Here is a 21,715-nt window from a genome sequence, read left to right as displayed (position 1 = left end):
AGTAGATAAGCCTGACACTACAGAAGAGTGAAATTCCCTGTGAGAGAGGTCACGTGAATCACAGCAGTAATGTCAGGGCTCACATGATTCTGACACCAGATTCCCTGAAGGAAATGAAAAATGAAGGGAATCCAGTTAGGGCTCTACAACAGCTAAAACAAAGAATATTCTAGTGTAAAGCTGACAGAGATAGTTTCCATTATTATCCCTCCCATCTTTTTTGGGAGAAAAGGAAGTGATACAGCTGTTGCATGATCCTGTAGGGATCATAACTGACTGTTCCAGGTTGAAGCAGCAGCTGAGACACTTAAATGTCAACACCAGGACAGATGAGAATGAGGAAAGAACAGTCAGATGGCCTTTCCCATTCTCTCTTGCTGTGCAACTTGCCTGAGGTCTTGAACTGTAACTGTAAAAAAAAAGGATGATGCACAGTTCTTGTAAGTTGACATACAGCATGATACAACTGAAAATTATTATTATTATTATACAGTGTATTGCACTTCTGGTGTTTTAACAAGTTTCAGTGAAAATGAGGGTATCTTCCGTTTTGCTAAAAATATTGTAAAGTCCGTTCCTCTACTTAAAAATAAAGAAAAATGCAGAGGTTTAAAAACACTTGGCAGAAATGATACATTACTGGAATTACAAAACTACAGAAAGTTTATGTTCTGAGGCCACAAAGATGCCTTTCTGAAATATTCCTGAAATACTATCACAAATAAGGAAATGTACTGTCAGCAAGGAATAAATGCTAAAAATATTTTAAACCCAAGATATTCATAGAAACTTTTGTCATTGGAAATTACAATGCCTACACTCCATTAGATTTATACAACCAACTTTCCCCATTCAGGAAAGCTGCAATATTCTTGATTCCTCCTGAGCACATAAATCACCTGCATTCCTAATTCAAAAATCTTTTTTTTTCAGCTGAAGTCTAGCATGAAGTCTGCAAAAGATATATCTGAGCAAGAGTCCAGAATCCAACATATGGATTCTTCGACAAGGCAAGGAATGCTGTGAGCTGAGAACCGTACAAAGTGAAGTACTGCTACCTGGTGGCCAAAAGGAACTTCAGATATTTTTCTTTCAGAAAAGATAGTACACTCCCTCAATCAACCAACCTCTGATACCAGGCGCTCTTAGAGTTCTCATCATGCTGAGACACAGTGTTAAATATTGTTAAATCCCCACTGTTCTGCTTCCTTTCGCTTTTTCCATAGGTCAGATTAGTACTCAGCACCTCTCCCAGTTAAATACATAATTTTTGATAAGAAAGGTTAGCAAAGAGAAGGGAGAAAATTACTTTGGTCTTTTGAGTTAAATGTAAGTTCATACGTATATTCCACCAGTGAGTCTTAAGTTGACTGAACTTCGCAATAAGCATAGCTTTCAGTTCAGTGAGCAGAAGCAAAACTTGTGCTGCTTTGCATAATGTACTGGAAAACAAGATCAGCTAAAACAACTGGCAGAAAAAAACCCAACAGTTGTCTATAAAAGGAGGCAGAGGAGAAGTCTACAAGATATGTAAGTAATTTATTCAAATACATTACATTTAAATAAAAGCTTTAGCAAAATAAGCGTAGTCAGAGCAATAAGTGGAATTAATGAGAAATAATTTTGACTTATCCATTAATTTACTCTTACCTTTTAGATGCTGGTCTTGATCCATCTAAAATATTCTAGGAGCATCAATTGCCAATGAGAATCACTGGATCCTGTGCTCCTCAGTCAGCTCTTCACTCTCCTTGGTTGTGCATAGACTAGAACTTACTACTCATATATTAGAACTTGTGGCTCCTCTCAGTGTCTTCACCCATTTCAAGCTGGGGTTACTGCAGCTCTCAGTACTCACCTGAGTCATATTATAAGCTATGTGAACTTGTTGTGTATTTATGTATTAGAACCTGATGTTTTTTCAAAAGACAGATTTGGAGAAATCCATTTTTGCAGTGTTCATCAACTAGCCGACAAATGCTGATCTAAGCTGACATCATCTGGTGATGTTTCCTTGGTGTCCATTTTTAGATGGTTTTGCCTTGAGAAACTCACATGTCAGTATTTCCTAATGTTTCCTAACATTTCATTAGTTAGGTTGGCCCTTCTCTTGCTGCTTGTTTAGTGGAAAGGACCTGTCTTGAAGTGGCTTCAGCCATATAATCAGAATTTGCCAGTTATTTTGAAGCACCTTTCTTATAGTTGCACATTCACTGCCATTGCAGAACAAGACTCAAATACTGATGGGACTGGTTGAGACTGATTTTAGACAACTGGACAAAGCTGTTTGGCATGTGTCTTGAGTAAGAACTTGGAAAATATATTGAGGATTGCATTTCCTCTTCCAGTTGAGGGTTTATATTAAATTTATATAAGTAAAGCTTTTAATGGAAGGCATGATTGCTGGTACTGTAAATCTCCATTTATTGGTAATAAATGTTGATTAGATTCAACCATACATGTCTTCAGACATGGGCCTTGCTGCCATGATACAGAGCCAGGATTCCAGCAGTGGCACTGTTTCCCTTCCGTGTTGCTCTGAGACAAAGGCATTGGGCTGGTTACTTAGCAGTATTGTTATGGAAGTAAGCAAAACCATGATTTCCAGACCTGGAATCATAAGCCTGGAAGTTTGAGCAGAAGGGAAATTGAGATTTCAGAAACAGTCTCAAGAAGAAAATGTGTAAGGTTTGCTGCTTTAATGCTCATGGATCTTTTGACTCCAAGGGATGGTGTCAGCTTACACAATTAGGTGTGGCTTCAGATGTGCTTGAAAGCACACCTTTCTCCCTAAGTCAAACAAACTCTTGGGTGACATCAATACAAACAAATTAAATGGTAGCAGAGCCTGTTCTTTGGCCTTCAGGCCAACTGGCATGTCTAACCCTGTCCACCCTATTAAACTCTCCCAGTCTCCAGAAAATGGAGGCTGAGTCTAAACTGTCTATAGGTAGGTAGTTGTCCCTGGCCTGGGCCAACCCCTGAATCATGCTCAGGAATTGTTTGGGATCATGCTACTTGGAATAGGACAAAACCAAGACAGAACTTTCCTTCACTCATGAGGCATCATGTCAGATAACAGGTCTACAGACAAGAAGAAGTAAGAAGGATCAAAGGTCATTTATTCCATCTTCTGATTTGAGGGAAGTTTAAACATTATACTCAGAAAAAAATCAGTGAAGGGTATTCCACAGCCCACAGGCCTCCTGTTTGTTTGCCAAACTATCTTTGCAGAATATTTCTCACAACACAAAGTCCTCTTTGCTTCAAGTCCGTGTTGCATTGCAATGATTAATCACATTGCCTAGTAAAGCGCATGGAAAATAATGATGACCAGACTTGTAACAAAGTGTTTACTGGTTGAAAACATGTCAGACACTTTGCACTGAGAGGAGGAAGGAAGGGTCGCATGACAGCAGCCATCTACATCTCAGTGAGTCTCCCTGGAAACCCTTGATAGATGATTAAAGGAAACAAGTGCTTCTATGATGTAATTAATCTCATTTCAACACAGACATCTGAAACAGATTAATCACTTCCTGGAGATGCTGACATCTCTTCACTGACTACCAAAAGAGTGTAGATGATACGCTCTGACATTTGCCACTATATTTTCCCATAGCTTGAGGAACAGATTCAGTTCCTTCAACCTTTCTTCACAGGAGTTTTATGCTTTTTTGTCACTTTCCTTTGTACTCTCTCAAATCTGTCTTAGTTAGATGGTGTATTCCAAAGTAGCACACTCTACTCAAGATGAGAATTCAGCATTCAACAACTCCATTGATGCAGCTTAGAAAGAATAATTTTTCCCAGCTTTTTTGTTTTGTTTGTGGTTTGATGCAGTTTTGAGATTATCTCACTCCAGTTCTTGAGCAACTGTGCAATGTTAGCACATTCCCCATCTCCCTGAATCTTCCTTCTATGATAAGACTTATTAGTAATTGCAATTATTGCAGCCAAGTTCTCCTTACCATCATCTTGAGTACTAGCTTTGTAAGTCTGTGATTTCTTCCACTGGATTTGATATTCCTCATTACCTCTATTACCTGGGGATAGAAAGTTAGTTATCCTCATACTATACTTCTACTTCACTGTGCTTCTTTCCAAACAAATTAAAAAATATATACTGAAAATCTCTGCATCCTTATTAGTCATTTTAATCATCATCATTAGTTTATGACTGCTGGGATTTCTTCTATCCCTGAAACTTTACACGACCTATGTTTTCAGCCCTGCATAAGAAGCATTTTTTTCTGATAGCAGTGGAAGTCTATCTTCTTTTGAGCAATGTTGAATATCTGTACCTTGCAATTTGAATATTGTATATTTCTGCTTCCATATTGTTTCCTTGGTTTTGTGGTTTGGTTTTTTGTTGTCATTGTTTATTTGCTGCCTTCTCTTTGCCACTGAACAGGGCTGATTTTTACCCACAGTTATCAAGAAGAAAGTCTATATGAAAAGAGAGATGTCTTATGGAGTACCCAGGTTCAGAATTCATTCCTAGTCATGGCCACTGCATGGCATCCTGAAGGGCTTATTCTTTTCTAAGCTTTTCTGGGTAATTTCTAGTTTGAGTAGAAGACAGGCAAAGACAGCAAAGTAATGAGAATGAACCATGGAGAAATCTGATAAACAGGAAGATCTAAAGTTGGATGCGAAGACACAGTTGTAAGCCAAAATAAGAACAAATAGGATTAAAAGGTAAGTAGATCAGCTCTTCTTTCCATTTCATTATAGAAAAATGGACTAGTCTAGGATTTGAAAAGATGAACAGCTGAAAGGAAACATGTATCGTGTATCACTAGGAGTGTTAAGACTTCATGTATCTTTTAAATGGTGAATACTTTATCACAGGATATCATTATGCAAGGTGCAGAGGAGTGGTCACACAGTGATGAGAACACCCAGAGTTTAAACAGCTAGTGTTGCAAGGACATGCTTCCCTGGGAGATAAATCATCCCAGATCTTCCTACTATGCGATTTACACATCTTTTACACCTCTGGAGCTGGACATTGTGAAAGGGTGGGGTGGCCTTGACACCAAGTAATATTATTCTGACATTCTATCCCTCCTTATTGCACCTTTATTGGTATTATTTCTTTATGTGTGTGTGTCAAGGGTGCATTGAAACAGATCCATTTTTCTGTTTATAAATGCTAATCATGAAAACTAGGATCCTTAGTCACAATGGAAGCTGAAGTACTTTGCATAGTCTTTTTTCTGCTTTTAAAAGCAAACCTGACACAAAACATTGTTGATTTGGTTTTGTTTGGGGCTTTTTGTTTGCTTATTTTAAGGAAACTTTAATTATACACAGATGGAGGAACAATTGAAATTTCCCCATTGGAAATTAATAATGCTAAACTTGTATGTGTATATCTTGAATTAGTTACTATCAATTAGAGAACAGAACATTATTTTCTAATAGCTAAAGACATTCATCTGAGGAGAACACAGAGGAAACATAGAAGTAAACAAATAATTCAAACTACTTAACATTTGCTCATATGTTGTTTTATGGCTAGTAAATAAGGTTAAAATAATGAATGTTTAATTGATTGCTTTTGCTTTTTATTGCATTTGCCATCCACTGTTAGTGGTAGCTAGATAAATCCTAGAGCAGCAACCAACACCAGCAGGACCTGAACACATTCACTAGAGAATGAATGAAAGTCTCAAAGCCTGTCTTAGGAAACAGCACAATAACTTTTCCTACAAAAAAATTACTGTATTTTAGACAATTAGCAAACAAGAAAGTGAGGGGGAAACAACCAAACAAATCTCACTGCAAACCTCTCACCAAATGGGGAAATTAAAGAATTAGCAGTGAAACTGCAGAGCTTTTAATATTGGTGTAGCTGGATTTAATACCAGAGCGTCTGAAGGAAGTTACTCACTGTTTTCCTCCCATTTGCTTAACCACTGATGTAACACCAGTTTTCACTGGCAAGGCAGCACTGTATTTCTGGTTTAGGTGGTTCACCATGCTCTGACTGATAGAGTGGCCTCCATCACTTCTTCAGTGCTGGTCAGAGCAATCTGCACTGCCCACCTCCAGTTTCTTTCTTATTATGGCTCAATGTGGCCTCCTACTTTAAAAGACAACGGGAAGACAAAAGCCAGATTAGTTGGGTAGTGAAAAGGATGGGGGAAAAAAAAGAGAGAATGCTACATTAACAAGTGGCTATATCTCCATCACTTAAAGAAATACAAAACAATACCTGAAACTCATACACCTTCCCTTACTCCTCTAATTACCCATCTTTAATGTCTAAGATGGGTTTTCAAGGAATAAGTAAACTGCAAATAAAGGTGCTTTGTGAAACCTTGCTCACTTCTGGAAAGGGATTCTCTATGCAGGATGCCAATGTGGCTGCAGGAACAAATGGACAGAAGTCCATAATGCAGTTGTTTTCACAAGAGATGAAATGGCAACAGAAAGAGTTGGTAAGTAGAGAGAAACAGCCAAGTTCCAGTGTACTGGGATAGGAAATGGATACATTAAAGGTATCCTAAAGAGAATAAACATAATGTTTTATAGTAAAAGATGGTACAGTAGATTATATGGGCAAATGCGTGAGAAAGGGAAGTTTAGAGCAGCGTGCCAACTGAAAAGGCAGCACTGGAAGGGCTGGAAAGGAAGCTTGTGCTGCATGAAAGATTATTTTTCAGAGAGGGGCTTTAGAAAAAGAGATGATAGGATTACTTGGTCACAGATGGGATGCAAGTAACCAGCTAGAGGAATTGTCTCTAGGATTTGGACTAAGAAAAAAGAACATCTAAGCAGCTACAATAGGTGTGACACTGGAAAGAGGTGAATTAGCAGCCAGGAAGCTCATTATTCAAATGAATATGGACAAACTTAAAGGTGATGCCCATGTGGGGACACTCTGTTTGGCCAGGCAGCATAAATATGCATAGAACACTGTCCAGTCACCTTCTCACCTTGAAATAAGCAGTGTAACTTAAAAAGCACATGGTCTCAACAATGCAATGCTGAAGCTAAATCTGCAGAGACAAGTAATCTGGTGAGATGTGCACTGCAGAATGTTAGTCAGAGCTACTCACAGCACTCGAATGGCAGCATGGGGCTCTTTATTTTGAGATGCAGTGGGTGTCAGCAGATCCAGCACTGCCACTTGACTGACCTTGCAGGAAAACAAACGTAACAAAAAACCCTAGGCAGTGGGAAGGGAATTCCCAGTTACAGATTCCAACATACAAGTCAAAAGTTACGGAGAATTTTCTCTCTGAGCTACCAAACCTAAAAGACTAATCTCCTTGTGAGTGAACGGCATAGGGAGTATATTGAAACACACAAAATGAAAACCAAACAAGAGAGGAATTACCCTTCCTAGAGAGGAGATGACTCCACTGAAAGAAAAAAATGAAGCATTTCTATGAGAATAGCTATGGGAAAAAGAACACATCTTGATCAGACTAATTTAAAAAAAATTAGACCACCACGAATATGCCAGAAATGAATGATCACTGTTTCTTACCAAAGCTGAAACTTTTGACTGTATGTTGCTGAGGTGTCATATTAAAAAAAAAAAAAAAAACCAAACTCAAATCACCTGAAATCCTGCTCAGAGATAGGTATGACTGATTTGTGCTTGAGCAAAGCCTCTTGTGAGGGAAGTCTGAGCCCACGGCAGCTTCGAGAAGAGCTTTTCGCTGCCATCTAATGGTAAACTGGGAGAAGAGAAAAATTACACTGAGGTCTTCTCCCCCTCGGGAACATTTTGGTTATAATTACAATTCCATATAATTAAAGCAGGATTAATCATTCTTAACTTCATTTTAGCATTGTTTTTTTCATTAAAAAATGCACATACTGACCCAGGTCGGGAGTTCCAAAGCACTCACCTATCTGCAGTACAAATCTTGTACAAGGGCTTTCATGGCCCTTCCACTCTGCAGCATGGAGGGAGTCTGACAACAAGAAGACCTGGGAGACATTGAAGTTCCTCTACAGTCCAGGGCTGAATGAATCCTGGGGGGGGAAAAAAATCCCAAAAAAACCTTGGTAAGCAGCTGCTTTCATGACTGAGACAGAATAATAACATGATGTACCTTCCAACTAGTACAACTGGAACAGTTGCCCACATAGCTGGACAAGGAAATTAAGCAAGTGTGACAGAGGTGACGTCTCTTTGGGGTTGTGAAATGATGAGATAAATCAGATTCCTGATGCCTGTTCATGACAACCAAGTCACATTTCCTCTGCATCTGATTAATTTCTGCTTCTGCGAGATGCCACTATATCATCATATTTTAAAATACAAAAGAGGGGCTGACTTCAGGCACACTCCTTACCTTGCCTTTCAAGACAAAGGTGTAATAAGGATGTATAATGCCTGAATAACATAGCAAAGAACTAATACATATATTTTTGTTTACTCAGAGTAAGTTAACTTCACTCTTAGCAATGTTAGATCATGACTTTAATCCTACATGAGACAAATCAAATTCCAAAAGATTTTAAGAGAATGGGGTGTATGGAAAGACAGGCTTGGGGTGGTTTTTGTTGGATTTTAGCTATGGGTTTTTTTCCTCCTTAGAGAAGGTAGCATTTCTGCTCAGGGAATCCCCACACTGCTCTTGACATTCTTTTCTGTTCTGACTCACTGTATGCCGCTATAAATGCAAGAAAGTTACTCTTACTGACCTTTTTTTCCCCCCTCAGTAAGTATGCATGCATGTATATTTTAAGATACATTGGGGGAAAGTGCTATAAAGTTAGAGGCTATATTCTCAACTGAAATTGGTCAGAATCTCACATAACTTTGAACTGGAACATTCAAAATACATAAAGACACAAAGGTGTTCAGAGATTTCTTCCCAGTGAACTTTCTAAAGAGAGGAAATAGCTTTGCCCATGAATTGCTCCATTACCAAATATCCCTGACATAAAAACCTCCCATTCAAACATTTTATGTTGAACATTTTATGTACATCTGTACAGACTATGACAAAGTTTGTACACATGTAAAATTAAGCAATCACTTATAATGCCCATGTTAACTGCACAGCTGCTGTGCAGCAGTAGCTCCACAGTTGTATCACTTTTCAGATTTGCCAGTAATTTTCCAAGGGACAATTGTTCTGTCAGGTGAGGTGACAGGCATTTTAAAGCAGAACTGTGAAGTTGAGGAGCTTTTCCATCTGCCAAAATTACCCTAAACCTCGTGCAGCCACATACATCAGGGCAAGATGCTACCAATCTGGTTGCATTCTGTGCCTATTCTGTATGGATACAGATAATTCCCCAGATACTGAGAAACTGGAGCATTCAGAAGCACACAGAGAGGTGTGGTTGGTGCAAAGCATAGAGAAATGTGGGAGAAGGCAGAAGAAGGGATGGACCTCTCCTAGTTTCTGAGCTCCGAAGAGAAGGAATTATGAATTACCACCAGTAATGGAGATGTGGAGCAAAAGAGGGAGATGTAATGTGAAGGAAAGTAAAAAAGATAAAGGGAAACCTTAGGCCACAAAAGGGTTTGGATTAGATTGTCATGGTGGCCAAGCCCTTCGAATCAGTCTGTGGTCGGGAAACTTGAGCATCTGCTGGAGTGATTTCCCCAGTGAGAGATTTTCACGGTTTTCTGGTTTGGGCATGTGGGCAGAGCATGAGGGGCTGAAAACACAGAAAGAACTTCCCTAGAAAGCCAGGAAAATTATAATGGGAAAGAGCTCTGGCATTTCTCAGTGGGGCAGGAGACCATCAGTGACTGGACCAGTCTTCCAGCAGAGGACAGGGCAGAGGTTGGCCCAAGCGCAGGGGACCTCGCGGTTTGCTGAGGAGGGATTGGCAGGATACCCACTTCAGCCTGCTGCCCTCCTGCCTCTCTCCTCTCTCTCGAGCCTCTGCTCCCAAACCGGCGGGCACAGTATGCAGAAGGAGAGAGTCAGCCCCAAATATCTACGGGGGGGATGCCAAGAGGATGGACCCAGGCTCTTCTTGGTGGTGCCAACCATTAGGTCACGAGGCAACAGGCAGAAAATGATGCACAGGAAGTTTCACCTGAACACGAGGAAGAACTTCTTTCCTGCTCGGGTAACCGAGCACTGGAACAGGCTGCCTAGAGAGGTTGTGCAGCCTCCTTCATTGGAGATACTCAACAACTTCCTGGACACAATCCTGTGCCATAGCTATGGAATGACCTTGCTTGAGCAGGGAGGTTGGCCCAGATGATCCACTGTGGTGCCTTTCAACCTGATCCTTCCTGTGATTCTGAGAGCCACCTCGGCTCCCAAACCGGCGGGCAGGGGGCGGAGAAACGAGCGCCCCCGCGCCGCCCTCCTGCCCGTCCCGCCCCGGGGCGCGGAGCGGGTCCGCCGGGCCCCTGCCCCGGCAGAGGGCGCCGAGCCGGGGCTGCGGCGGCTCCGGCTCCGCCTCCGGCCGGCGAGCGGCGGCGCGGGGACGGCGGCGCGGCCCGGGCCCGAGGCGCCCGCGGCACCCAGGTAACGCCGCGCCCCGCGGGCCGCCTCTCCGGCGGGGCCGGGGCGGGCGCGCCGCGGCTTCGAGGTCGCGGGGCCGGGTGGCGGCGGCGGCGGCGGGCGGGCGGCGGCCAGGCCCGTGCGGCCTCCCGGGGCAGCCGCCAGGGAAGGCGGGGCCGCCCGCTCCCGCCGGCACCGAGCGCCCCGGCGGCGGGTCAGGGGCCGGCCCGGGGCGGGGGGTGCCGGGCGCGGCTCTGCCCGCCCGAGGGCTCCAACGAGGCGGAGAGGGCGCTCTTCGTGTGCGGGGCGGGCTCATGGCCCTTCGGGCCCGCTTGTACCCGCTGGCCAGCGCGGAACAAACTAAGGTCGAGCGCTAAAAAGAAGCAATAATAGCTAACTGCACGTCCCAATAACTATTGGAATCTGCCCCCGAACTGAGGAGAGGCCTGTGTCTTCTGCGAGCACTGTACTATCCTACAATTCAAACTATATGTCATGTATTTTAAGTTCACGTATTTAGAAACAAGAAAAAGGCCAGGGGAGGTGTGGTTATTTTTATTTGCCCAGTTATTGCCCTCATTGATCAGGGCTTTTTTCTCAACCACAAATACCGCCTTGTTGCAGATTTCGGCAGAGGTCACTTGGCTGCGGGAAACCGAACTCTAATCTCATAAGGAAACACGTGTTTCCATGGATGTAAGATCACAGGAAAAGCCAGCGCAGCACCCAGCTAGCAGGCACTGTAAATCAGTTTCTGAGAGCGTTGAAAGACATCTGGGGTGTTTGGGGGTGTTTCCACCTACTTGTCCCAGGTTGGAGAGAGGAGCAGCAGCACCGGGGAGCTGGCACATGAGCCTGCTGTTGCCGGGTCACTCCCGGTGTGACTCCTGTTGCGGTACATAGAGCCGTCTTACTTCTGCCGAGCAGTACCACGGTGCCAGTTCCCGTTTGGAGAAACGGGGGGAAGTTGCGCAGCGTTTTGCCACGCAGGAGTGTTGTGGTCCAAGCAGAAACTGAAGTTAAGCAGCTTTCGGCTTTTCTGGATTTGCTTGCTTGCAGAGTTCAGCGACTTGCTTGTATTGACAATGACTCATGATAAATATAGATCTCCCCGTGCTTTTTTTGACACAGATAGCGTCGTTTCTGTGTATTTTGTGAATTGTATTTCAGATGTGGGGAGGAAAGTGCCACAAATGTGTTTGAACAGTTAATATTGAACACCAGAGAAGGAATTACGAACAGAGTGTTCCGCTGGGCTTTTCTGTGTTTGTTTCTCATCTGGTGTCTTAGCTCTTTGTCATGGTGGCCAGTGTATGAGAAAGGGATACCTGCTTTGAGGTGATGCATTGCTGTATGGGGAACTGGATAATCATCTTTTTGTAGTAACTGTTATGCCATATGTGGGGAAATCCTTTCAATCCATCAAAGCAGTTGCTTATTTTTACATATGAATGTTTGTTTTATTTTAGGGTATGCTATGACTGGCTTCAGACTCCCCATCACCACTTTCAGAAAACTAAATGTCTGGTTGGGACTGTGGGAGAAATTTCCCTCAAATGAACTGTATCCCGCTTGGAGGAGAACCATAGTCTGTAGCTGTCAAGCAAGCACAGTAAACTACAGAAGATGTTTCAGTTTTTCCCCAGTCAAGCTCAGTGCACTAAGACTCTCTCCAGAGTATATATCAGTACTTTCTCTGCGGAACAAAAGCAGCAAAAGCTCTAAAAGGAGCAGACAAAGCGTACAAGAAGAGGAGGAGGAAGAAGAGGATGAAGATGAAAGTAATTTGGAAGATGAATTTGAAAATGACCCCAATGCAGTAAAAGATTACAAGGATCTTGAAAAAGTAGTGCAGTCTCTTCGATATGATGTGATCTTGAAAGCTGGTTTAGACATGGCAAGAAAGTAAGTACAGAAGAAACAACTTGCTAGTGAGAAAGACATCATGCCTCTAAAATTTGACTTTTGATAACCTTTTATTGCTGGAATAACTCAGTATTTGGGTTTTTTTTTTTTTTTTGGTGGAGCTTTCTTGACTCTCTAAATACATGTTTTGGATGTATGGATGTTCCTGTTTATTTCACCCTACCTCCCTTGAAACAGCCTGATTTTGCTTTGCTCTGTCTGCAGTATTTCTAAGATTGCATTTTGTATCACTTACTATTTATTTAAAATTAAGAAAATGCATAATACTGTACTGAGTAATACAAAAAGATCTCATTTGAGATTGAGGGAGTAAAATAATGCACTGTTTAATGAATGGTGAAATAGGGGATGGTGAGTATAAGCTTCAAGTACCAGGTCCACCAGGTAAATGTGCAGTATATAAATGTATCACAATGTTTGATCTAATGCAGCCTGCAGAAGTCTGATATCACTATGTTGTTAAAACAGAATATTAGTATAACTTGATCCCTTACAAATTATTAAACTGGCTGATGCAGGAAAGGGGACATGATTCTTTCAATACTCAGCAGAGAGATTTCTAGAAACAGCTTTTCTGGCACAGAGCAACTATATGCTATTATTTAATTTAATATCTGTGAAAGACCTTTACTTCCAGTTCAAATCTGTTCTGACCTTAAGTGAAGGTGTCCTTTACACACAAATTAGAGTTGTGGAAATGTGCCTTGCCCATGAATGGTGGTGTTGTGTTTCTGCAAAGCAACAATTGCATTTGGTTTGCTGCACACTGTAACTGCAATAAAACCTTATTTTTCTTCAGTAAAGTAGAAGATGCATTCTACAATCATGAACTCAGGCTGAATGGAGAAAAACTATGGAAGAAAAGTAGAACTGTAAGACTTCTTTAAATTTAATTTTTTTTTAATATAGTACAAGAAAATAGCTAAGGTGTGATCTTCTCTCTCTAGATCACTCTGCAAAGGGGAATGCATGGCATTGCTAGCACCACTTCCACCTGGGGGGGATGGTGTGACTGATTCCCTGGGTAAAACGTTATTACCTAAGGTAGACAGGAAACTTGTGTTGTTGGAGAGTCAAATCTAAGGCTGAAAGTCAGGAGAAGGCAGCAAGGACAGAACATTTTAAGCTGCTGAAGGAAGTGATGTGTATGTGAGGTTGATGGAGTAGGAATGATTAAATCTGAGATACTGGTGGAGCAGGCACATGATTAAAGAAAAGGAGAGTTTGATGATAGAAAAGGGTTGAAACTGGGGTAGCTGAGAGAAAGTTGCTGAACCTGTAATAGTGCACGCAGTACCACAGTTGGGAGAGAGGCAGGAGGGTCACCAGACACGTACTTGTACCAGCCCTTTCTTTGTGTGAGGGTAATCTCGATGGTGGCTGCTGTCACCAAAGGGCAATATGATGGGAAGTTTTGATTCCTGATTTCATAGAGTTAAGGCTGGTTTATGAGAGGTGTACTGCATCTGTGACCTTTGAGAGGAGCACAGGCAGTTGCTGAGCACACTGTTCTTTGAAACACTTTAAACTGTTTTAAAGGCACAAGGAAGAAATTTGCATTTTGCTAGTCTGTGTCTGTGTTGATAGAAAAAGATTGGTGGGAAGCACACTTCAGGAAAAAAGACATACATGAAACCTTTTTCACAGAGTTAGGTGTTGGTTGTATAACACGAACCGTGAAGCTCTCGGCAGGGAGGGTCATGAGACATGTAATTGCATATTGCCACGGCTTTCCTAGAAGTTACATAGCTGGAGGATCTATAATAGGTCTGGTATTGGCTGCCTTCCTCCTCTCCTGTGAGATAAGAATATTAAGTGGAAAAAATGGAAGATTGCAGGGATTTGTTTTCCCCAGGGAATGTTTATAATCACTCATCTTCTCTTTCTGTTTCCAGGTGAAACTTGGTGACACACTGGATCTCATAATAGGTGAAGATAAAGAAACAGGAACTGCTGTAGTTATGCGGGTAGTCTTAAAAAAATTATCTGACAAAACTGAAAGTGAAAAATACAAAGTCATTTTGAGACGTTGGAAAAACTTAAAAGTGCCCAAACAGGATGTACTTAAATAACAAGGGGTTATGCATGTGGCAGCATAAGATTTTTGCAGAAAAACATATTTTTTGTTAAATATGAATTTTGGTTAAACAAAATTACAGTACCCTTTTTTAAGGGCTTGTGTCAGAATGTTATCTCCCTCTGCTGTGTACATCAATAATCATGCAATAAAGCCTGTCACTTCTTGCTGTTAGCTTTGTTTTGTGGTACTGTAGGTTAAAAGATCCAACACTTATATTTCCAGGAAGTTTCTTATAAATAATGAACCAATAAAGACTAATTTGATCACTATTTAATTGCTGTCTAATTTTGTTGATCAGAAAGGTTACATTAAAGCTGACATCACAACAAGCAGAACGGCTTTCGTTATCTCTATATTCATGAAATAGTTAGGGCTAAAGCCCTCAATTATGTAAAATTGCTTTCTTTTTCATTATTTAATCTTAATTAAAGGTTAACAGTGGCAACTCCATGCTTACATACGCTGTTGCTATACCAAGAATACAGCAGGATACTGATTGCGGTGGCATATTTCTAAGCAGGAAACTTCATGGTGACAGAGAATCATAGAATCAGAATAGTTTATGTTGGAAAAGATGAGGTCATTGAGTCCAGCCATTAACCCAGCACTGCCAAGCCCATCACTAAGTCATGTCTCTAAGTGCCACATTTACACATCATTTAAATACTCCAGGGATGGTGACTCCACCACTTCCCTGGGCAGCCTATTCCAATGCTTGACAACCCTTTCAGTGAAGAAATCTTTGCTAATGTCCAATCTAGAAATCGCCTGGTGCAACTTGGGGCTATTTCCTCTTGTCAAATCACTTGTCTGGGAGAAGAGACCATCCCCCACCTTCCTGCAACCTCCTTTCTGAGCCTCTTTTTGCCAGACTAAACAGCCCCAGCTGGCTCAGTTGCTTCTCAGGAGACCTGTGCTCCAGACCCTTCAGCAGCTCCTTTGCCCTCTAGCCCCTCAATGTCTTTTTGTGAGGGGCCCAGAACTGGACACAGCACTCAAGGTGTGGCCTCCCCAGTGCTGGGTACAGGGGGACAATCATTTCCTTACTCATCCTGGCCACACTCTTTTTGATCCAGGCCAGGATGCCGTTGTCCTTCTTGGCCACCTGGGCACAGCTGGCTCATGTTCAGCTGCTGTTGACCAGCACCCCCAGGTCCTCTTCCCCTGGGCAGCTTTCCAGCCACTCTGCCCCAGCCTGTGGCACTGCCTGGGGTTGTTGTGACCCAAGGGCAGGACCCGGCGCTTGGCCTTGTTGAACCTCACACAATTGGCCTCAGCCCATTGATCCAGCCTGTCCAGATCCCTCTGCAGAGCCTTCCTGCTCCCAAGCTGATCAACACTCCTAACCAACTTGGTGTCATTTATAAAGTAGTGAGGGAGCACTTGATCCCCTTGTCCAGATCACTGAAAAAGAAATTAAACAGGACTGGCCCCAGTACCCTGGGGAACCCCACTGGTGACTGGCCACCAGCTGGATGTAACTCCATTCCCCGTCATTCTCTGGACCTGGCCATCCAAAAGGTTTTTTACCCAGTGAACAGTGCACCTGTCCAAGCCATAAGCAGCCGGTTTCTCTAGGAGAATGCTGTGGGAAATGGTGTCAAAAGCTCTGCTAAAGTCAAAGTAGACAACATCCACAGCCTTTCCCTCATCCAGTAAGGAGGTGGCTTTATCATAGATGGAGATCAGGTTGGTCAAGCAGGACCTTCCTTTCACAAACCCATGTTGGCTGGGCCCAATTCCATCGTTGTGCTGCAGATGCCATATGATGCACTCAAGATTATCTGCTCCATGACCTTCCCCAGCACTGAGGTCAGGTTGACAGGTCTGGAGTTTCCCAGATCCTCCTTCCAACCCTTCTTGTAAATGATCATCACACTGACTGACCTCCAGTGACCTGGGGCTTCTGTGGTGAGGCAGGACTGTGGGTAAAGGATAGAAAGAGGTTCAGTGAGCTCTTCCACCAGCTCCCTGAGTACAACTGGGTGGATCCCGTTCAGCACCATAGATGTGTGTGTGTCTAAATGGTACAGCAGGTCACTGACCATTTCCCCTTGGATTATGGGGGCTACATTCTTCTCCCTGTTGTCCAGCTCTGAGTACCTGCAGAACAACTCTTCTTACTATTAAGAGACTGAGGCAAAGAAGGCATTAAGTACCTCAGATTTCTTTGTCACTACATTTCCCCCTGCACCCATCCAATAAATGATGCAGATTCTTCTTAGCCAACCTTTTGTTGCTAATGTATTTATAGAAACATTTTTTAATATATGTCATGGCAGTAGCCAGATTAAGTTCTAGTTTCTTCCACTTTTGTCTCTGCATAACCTCAGAACATCCCTGTAGTCTTCCTGAGTTGCCCACCACTTCTTCCAGAGGTCAAAAACTCTCCTTTTTTTCCGAGGTCCAGCCAAAGCTCTCTGTTCAGCCAGGCCAGTCTTCTCACCAGTTGTGTCAGGAAACTCTGAGTGAATCATGGCAGTGATACTCTGCTCTCATGCAGAAGACATCAGTTAGGAGCTGTGTCTAGTACTGCTGATTTTTACTGTTTAACTAACCACAGAGGAAGATGAAATCTCAGATTGTCATGCATTAATTGCATTGTGGCATTTAGGTGGATATTTAATACTTAGGCACTTTAAAGAGCTGAGTAAAGGTCAGACCATACTGGGGTGAGAAGCTCACATCTGTATTACTACAGGAAAATGCTGTCACTTAGGACAGGTATCTCAGGAATAACCACTTGCACTGGTGACCTTAAACATGTGCTTCCTCCAACACAACTTGTTGGATGATCTGTGAAGCAGACAGATTTTTTTTCTTGTTTATATATGTTTAGACAGCCACACACAGGTGTGTGTCTGCAGGAAAGCTGGCCAGTAGGAGCAGGTAGCTACTGTTCATCCAGTTTGGGTCTGCTCCCAACCTAGTCTGGAGATCCCAGAAGGACAAAGATAGTCCTGAAGAGACAGCAGGAGCATATTCCAGGACACTTGTTCTTTCACGCCAACAGCTACTCAACAGCTGTGTTTAAGCAGGGTGTACCTCTCCATAGCCTGAAAGTGATGGCTGCTGAGTGAAGGATTTAAAATAATTTCTTGCTTTCTTCAGGCATACCTAAAATATGTGCTGTTTTGGTTTAGTTTTGTTGCGATTTTTTTTGTTTGGTTGGTTTTGGGGTTTTCATTTTGTTTTGTTCGGTTTGGGATTTTTTTTCTGATTGTGTAGATGTTTAAAGATGCAGATACATGTCTAGCTATTGATTTACAGGCATAGTGATCTTTAAAAAAAATTATTCTTAAGAGGACATGATCCTGGAAAGCTTTCCTAGGGGATTTTGGTGTTCCTAACTCTGCAGAAGTGAAGGGACGCTGCAGAGCAAGCACCCAAAGGAAGATGGCAGGCTGTACTTTCATTGTGGGCATTGCTGTCGCCACTCTGTTGGAGCTTGCACTGGCTGCTGTGGAACTAAATGAGATGCATCCTCTGTTCCCCAATTCCACTTATTCTTGCTATTCTAAGTGGCTGCCGTAATCTCCAGGGATGCTGAGAGAAACAAGTAGAGAGGTGTGTTGTAATATGTCAGTGAGCTCCAGTTGCTGGTCAGCAACCTGTCAAATGCTTGTCAGCATGTACACACTGCCTGTCACCGCCAGCAGTAGCAGCTTACACCAGAGCATGCAGGGCCAGAGAAAGACCCCACTCAAAAAATGCCAGCAATGCTCTGGGACTTGGGGATAGCTAAGGTACGGATGTGAAGAAATTAACTTTCTGAAAGGGTCTGTTCTGTGCAGGATAGAAACAGTAACAACAACAACAAAATAATCAACACCTTCCTGGCATCTAAGATGGACAGGGAAATTGCATCCCTGAGAGCCATTAACATAAGAAAGAGCACTTAGCAGGGTAATTTCTTGAATTGGACAGAATATAAATACAGTATTATGCCAAAACCGTAACTTTTTGACTTCTGGAAAAGCTTTTTGGAAACTAAAGCTGACAAGAGCACAAGTAATCAAGACTTAGCCTGTTCCTAATGATGACAGACTTTTCACCAGAGCCTGTGGTGACAGGACAAGGGGCACTGGTTTTTAACTGAAAGAGGATAGATTTACATTGGATATAAGGAAGAATTTTTTTTTGTATGTATTGAAGGTGGTGAGACATTGAAACAAGTTGTCCAAAGAAATTGTGGATCCCCCATCCCTGGAAATCTTCAAGGCCAGACTGGATGAGTTTTTTAGCAACCTGGTCTGGTGGAAAGTGTCCCTGCCTATGGCAGGGAGTTGAACTAGATGATTTTTAAAGGTCCTGTCCAGCTCAAATCATTCTGTGATTCCAAGACTGCTACCAAAACCGGGTCCTCACGACAGTGGAAGGTAGAAACAGGCTTTCATAAGTTTTAAGTGTTGATCCACCAGTGGTATGACCTAAGGAAAAGAAAGGCAGACTTCCTAAGGAGTCTTGTGATGTGTGAGACAGCCCTCTGTGGTTCCAGGATTGAAACGGCTGGAGAGGGAACTGTGCCCATGTGTTTCAAAATAGAAAGCTTCAGTCACAAGGCAGGGTGATCTCAGAGGAAAACTATGACAGCAGGAAGGTGAGTAGCTGTTCCACTTGGCTACATTAATCTGTCCTGCTTAAATTCTCTATTGATCAGACCTTTTTACTGGGGTCAGACCCTACTAAGCAGGTTCCACTTGTTTCTGCAGCCTTTAAACATCATGTGAGCTAAAACTGTAACCTAAAGAAGGGTAAGCAGGGGCAGCACAGCCTGCAGCATTACCTGGCAGTTTGTGTGTCTCACCTGCTGCAGGAGCAGTGCTACACACCTACAGCATCTGCTGCATGTGGGCCAGCTTGCATTATGGAGCAGGGCATGGGAGAGAGGGTTCTGTGAAGGAATAGTGGGGAATTGCTCCCACAGCAGCTGGACTTGGGTCTGGCAGAAGAGAACCTGGTCAACTAAAGCAGGCACATACTGACACTCCTGAATCGGTTCTGAGTTCTGCTGCCTACAGACTGACAGAGAGAGGCACGGGGTATACCCTGACCCCTCTGGCCACACATAATAAGCAATTCTTTTTTTCTTAAAACAGAAAAGCACCAAAGTGTTTCTGGTGGGGAGCTGGGTTTGGGGTTTTTTTGTTGGTTGGTTGGTTTGGTTTTTTTATTGTTTTGTTTCTTGGGGTTGGTTGCTTTTTCCCATAATGGCATGTCAGAATGGGACAGTCTGCCTTCAGCACCTACCAAATTACAGTGCTCAACAGCCTGTGCAGGCCAATTGTAATGGTCAGTCTATGGTGGCATGGAAGGGAAAGGAATGCAAAGGGATGCACGTGAGCCATGCAAATCTGAGCACTACTGAAGCTAAAATGCATCTGTTTTCATGCTCCTGCACAGAGACAAGCACTACCCTCTTTTGTTCTAACTCTTGGAACAAGGAGAGATAGGGAGCAAGAGACAAGGGACATTACATGATGTAATACCAAACTCTTGGTTTTATACAAGGGGTCAGATTTCAAACGCAGGATGCAATCCTATCAAGTGAGTCATTCCTACTGCTGACAGGTACCTTAGGATTTTCTTTTCAGAGGGAACACTTGTAGACCTTGCTAACACACCACCCTATGAGCTAATCAAAGTGGTACATTCCCGAAACGATTAACGGAATATTTTGCCTTCCAGAGAAATGAGCACTAACACACGACTACAAAATGCCTCTGGAAACAAGGACTAACAGTTGCTTTGCTATAATGAAATTTGAGAGGGAAATTCGGAGTGATTACTTGACATTTGTGTGTGCGTGTTCTGTGTGTTTAGATACTAATTAGCTGATCTTCCTCCAATGTTCAGTAATAATTTGTTTCCATCTATTAACATCAATTTGAGTGTGGTTGGACATGTAGTGATTTTGCCCATTTTATGACTGGGAAGTCAGTTTCACTAAATTTTAAAACAGAAATTAAAGAAAACATAGCTAAAAACAAACCAGGTTTGCTCTATTCAATTTTGTCTTGGGGTGTGGGTAAGAAAGGGGAGAAGTGGAAAAAGAACATCTTTATTTCTCTTCTATTACAGTTCTTCCCTTCCTGTGGGAATCAAAGTTCTTCCTTCCAAATTGTTAATCAAAGAAAAATGCTCAGTGGGGACCAGAGTCCCATGATGGAACAGCCCAGGAAATGGACCAAGCAAGTGGTCTGCTCATGTCACAGGCTTTCATGGCCATTAGCTAGAAATGACAGCATCCAGAAAATGACAAAAATGAAAAGGAATATGGTGGATAGAAATAATACAGTGTAAGTGCTAATCTCCTGCCTGTCAGATGAAGTACAAGGAAAATGTGAATGTGATGGAGGTTTGGTTTTGTTAGGAGTCAGCTGCTTCCATCACTTGCTTGTTCTGCCTTTCTTAGCAAAGTCAATTTTAAGAGAGAATTAAGAGGAAACTAAACCATAACTTCATCTATTCATTTCTGTCAACTTCAGGCACATTAAAAAAAATACTTTCAGAATGTTTCTGAGGAAAAATCTCTAACTCCATTGGTGCTGAGTTGCAGTAATAACGGAAAGAAATCAGGAAGTCAAACCAAGGCAGTAAAGAAATGTAGGCAATGACAGTGATGGAGTTTGTTTCACTTAGTCAGAAAAACCTGCCACACTTGTTCTTCCACAAATTTTAAGCACAATCAACTAAAATGTACTTTTAAAAGTAAGAACACTTGTCAATTTATGCCCTGTCCTCAAGGCAAGCTTAAGACATTGAATTTTCTAGCTGCTCCACATGCCTCTAATCAGCAAACAAAATCTAAATGAAAATAAATTACAAATAAAACCTTCACATTATTTTCTGGGCTTCTTGGGGGTGTAGAATTCATGTTAGTCCCTTCCAGCATGAAATTAGACCTGGTGTGCCTCTGTAGAACATGAAGCACACAATTCTGTTTCTCACTGCTATAGCATAAACATCAAACAATAAACTGAAAAGAGACAAATGACAGATTTTTTAAAATGTACCAAGAAATAAATTGTATGCATTTTGAAGATAATAAAAAAAGTTACAAACATTTCTTAGAACATGAAACACTGTTGGCTGTACTGCATCAGCACAACAAAGTGATTTCAAGTAAAGATTTTTCTCATTTGCCAACACATTTGTTGTTGATTCTGTCACCTGAATATACTTAACAGGCAATAATCTGATGTGTACTTCACCTCCTTATTGAAATGTTGTTTTACGTTTCTTACAGAGCTTTTGAGGAAAT

At 42.3% G+C, this 21,715-nt stretch overlaps 1 protein-coding gene across 2 annotated transcripts; it reads left to right on the top strand.

The window, feature by feature from the left end:
• Nucleotides 1–10,340: 10,340 nt before the first annotated feature.
• Nucleotides 10,341–14,720, top strand: MTRES1 (mitochondrial transcription rescue factor 1). 2 transcript variants are annotated; one of them, XM_082303028.1, is made up of 5 exons: nucleotides 10,384–10,469; nucleotides 11,070–11,141; nucleotides 11,915–12,350; nucleotides 13,171–13,243; nucleotides 14,267–14,720. In XM_082303028.1, the coding sequence occupies exons 3-5, from the start codon at nucleotides 11,923–11,925 to the stop codon at nucleotides 14,441–14,443; spliced, it is 678 nt and encodes a 225-aa protein (XP_082159154.1). In that variant the 5' UTR covers nucleotides 10,384–10,469; nucleotides 11,070–11,141; nucleotides 11,915–11,922; the 3' UTR covers nucleotides 14,444–14,720. The 2 variants fall into 2 exon arrangements, with proteins under 2 accessions (XP_082159153.1, XP_082159154.1); XM_082303027.1 differs by lacking the exon at nucleotides 11,070–11,141 and having other exon boundaries at nucleotides 10,341–10,469.
• Nucleotides 14,721–21,715: the final 6,995 nt, after the last annotated feature.

Source organism: Coloeus monedula (assembly GCF_965178545.1).
Source record: "Coloeus monedula genome assembly, chromosome: 2".
NCBI lineage: Eukaryota > Metazoa > Chordata > Aves > Passeriformes > Corvidae > Coloeus > Coloeus monedula.
Note: the sequence above shows the minus strand (reverse complement) of the source record. Positions and strands in the feature narration are given on the sequence as shown.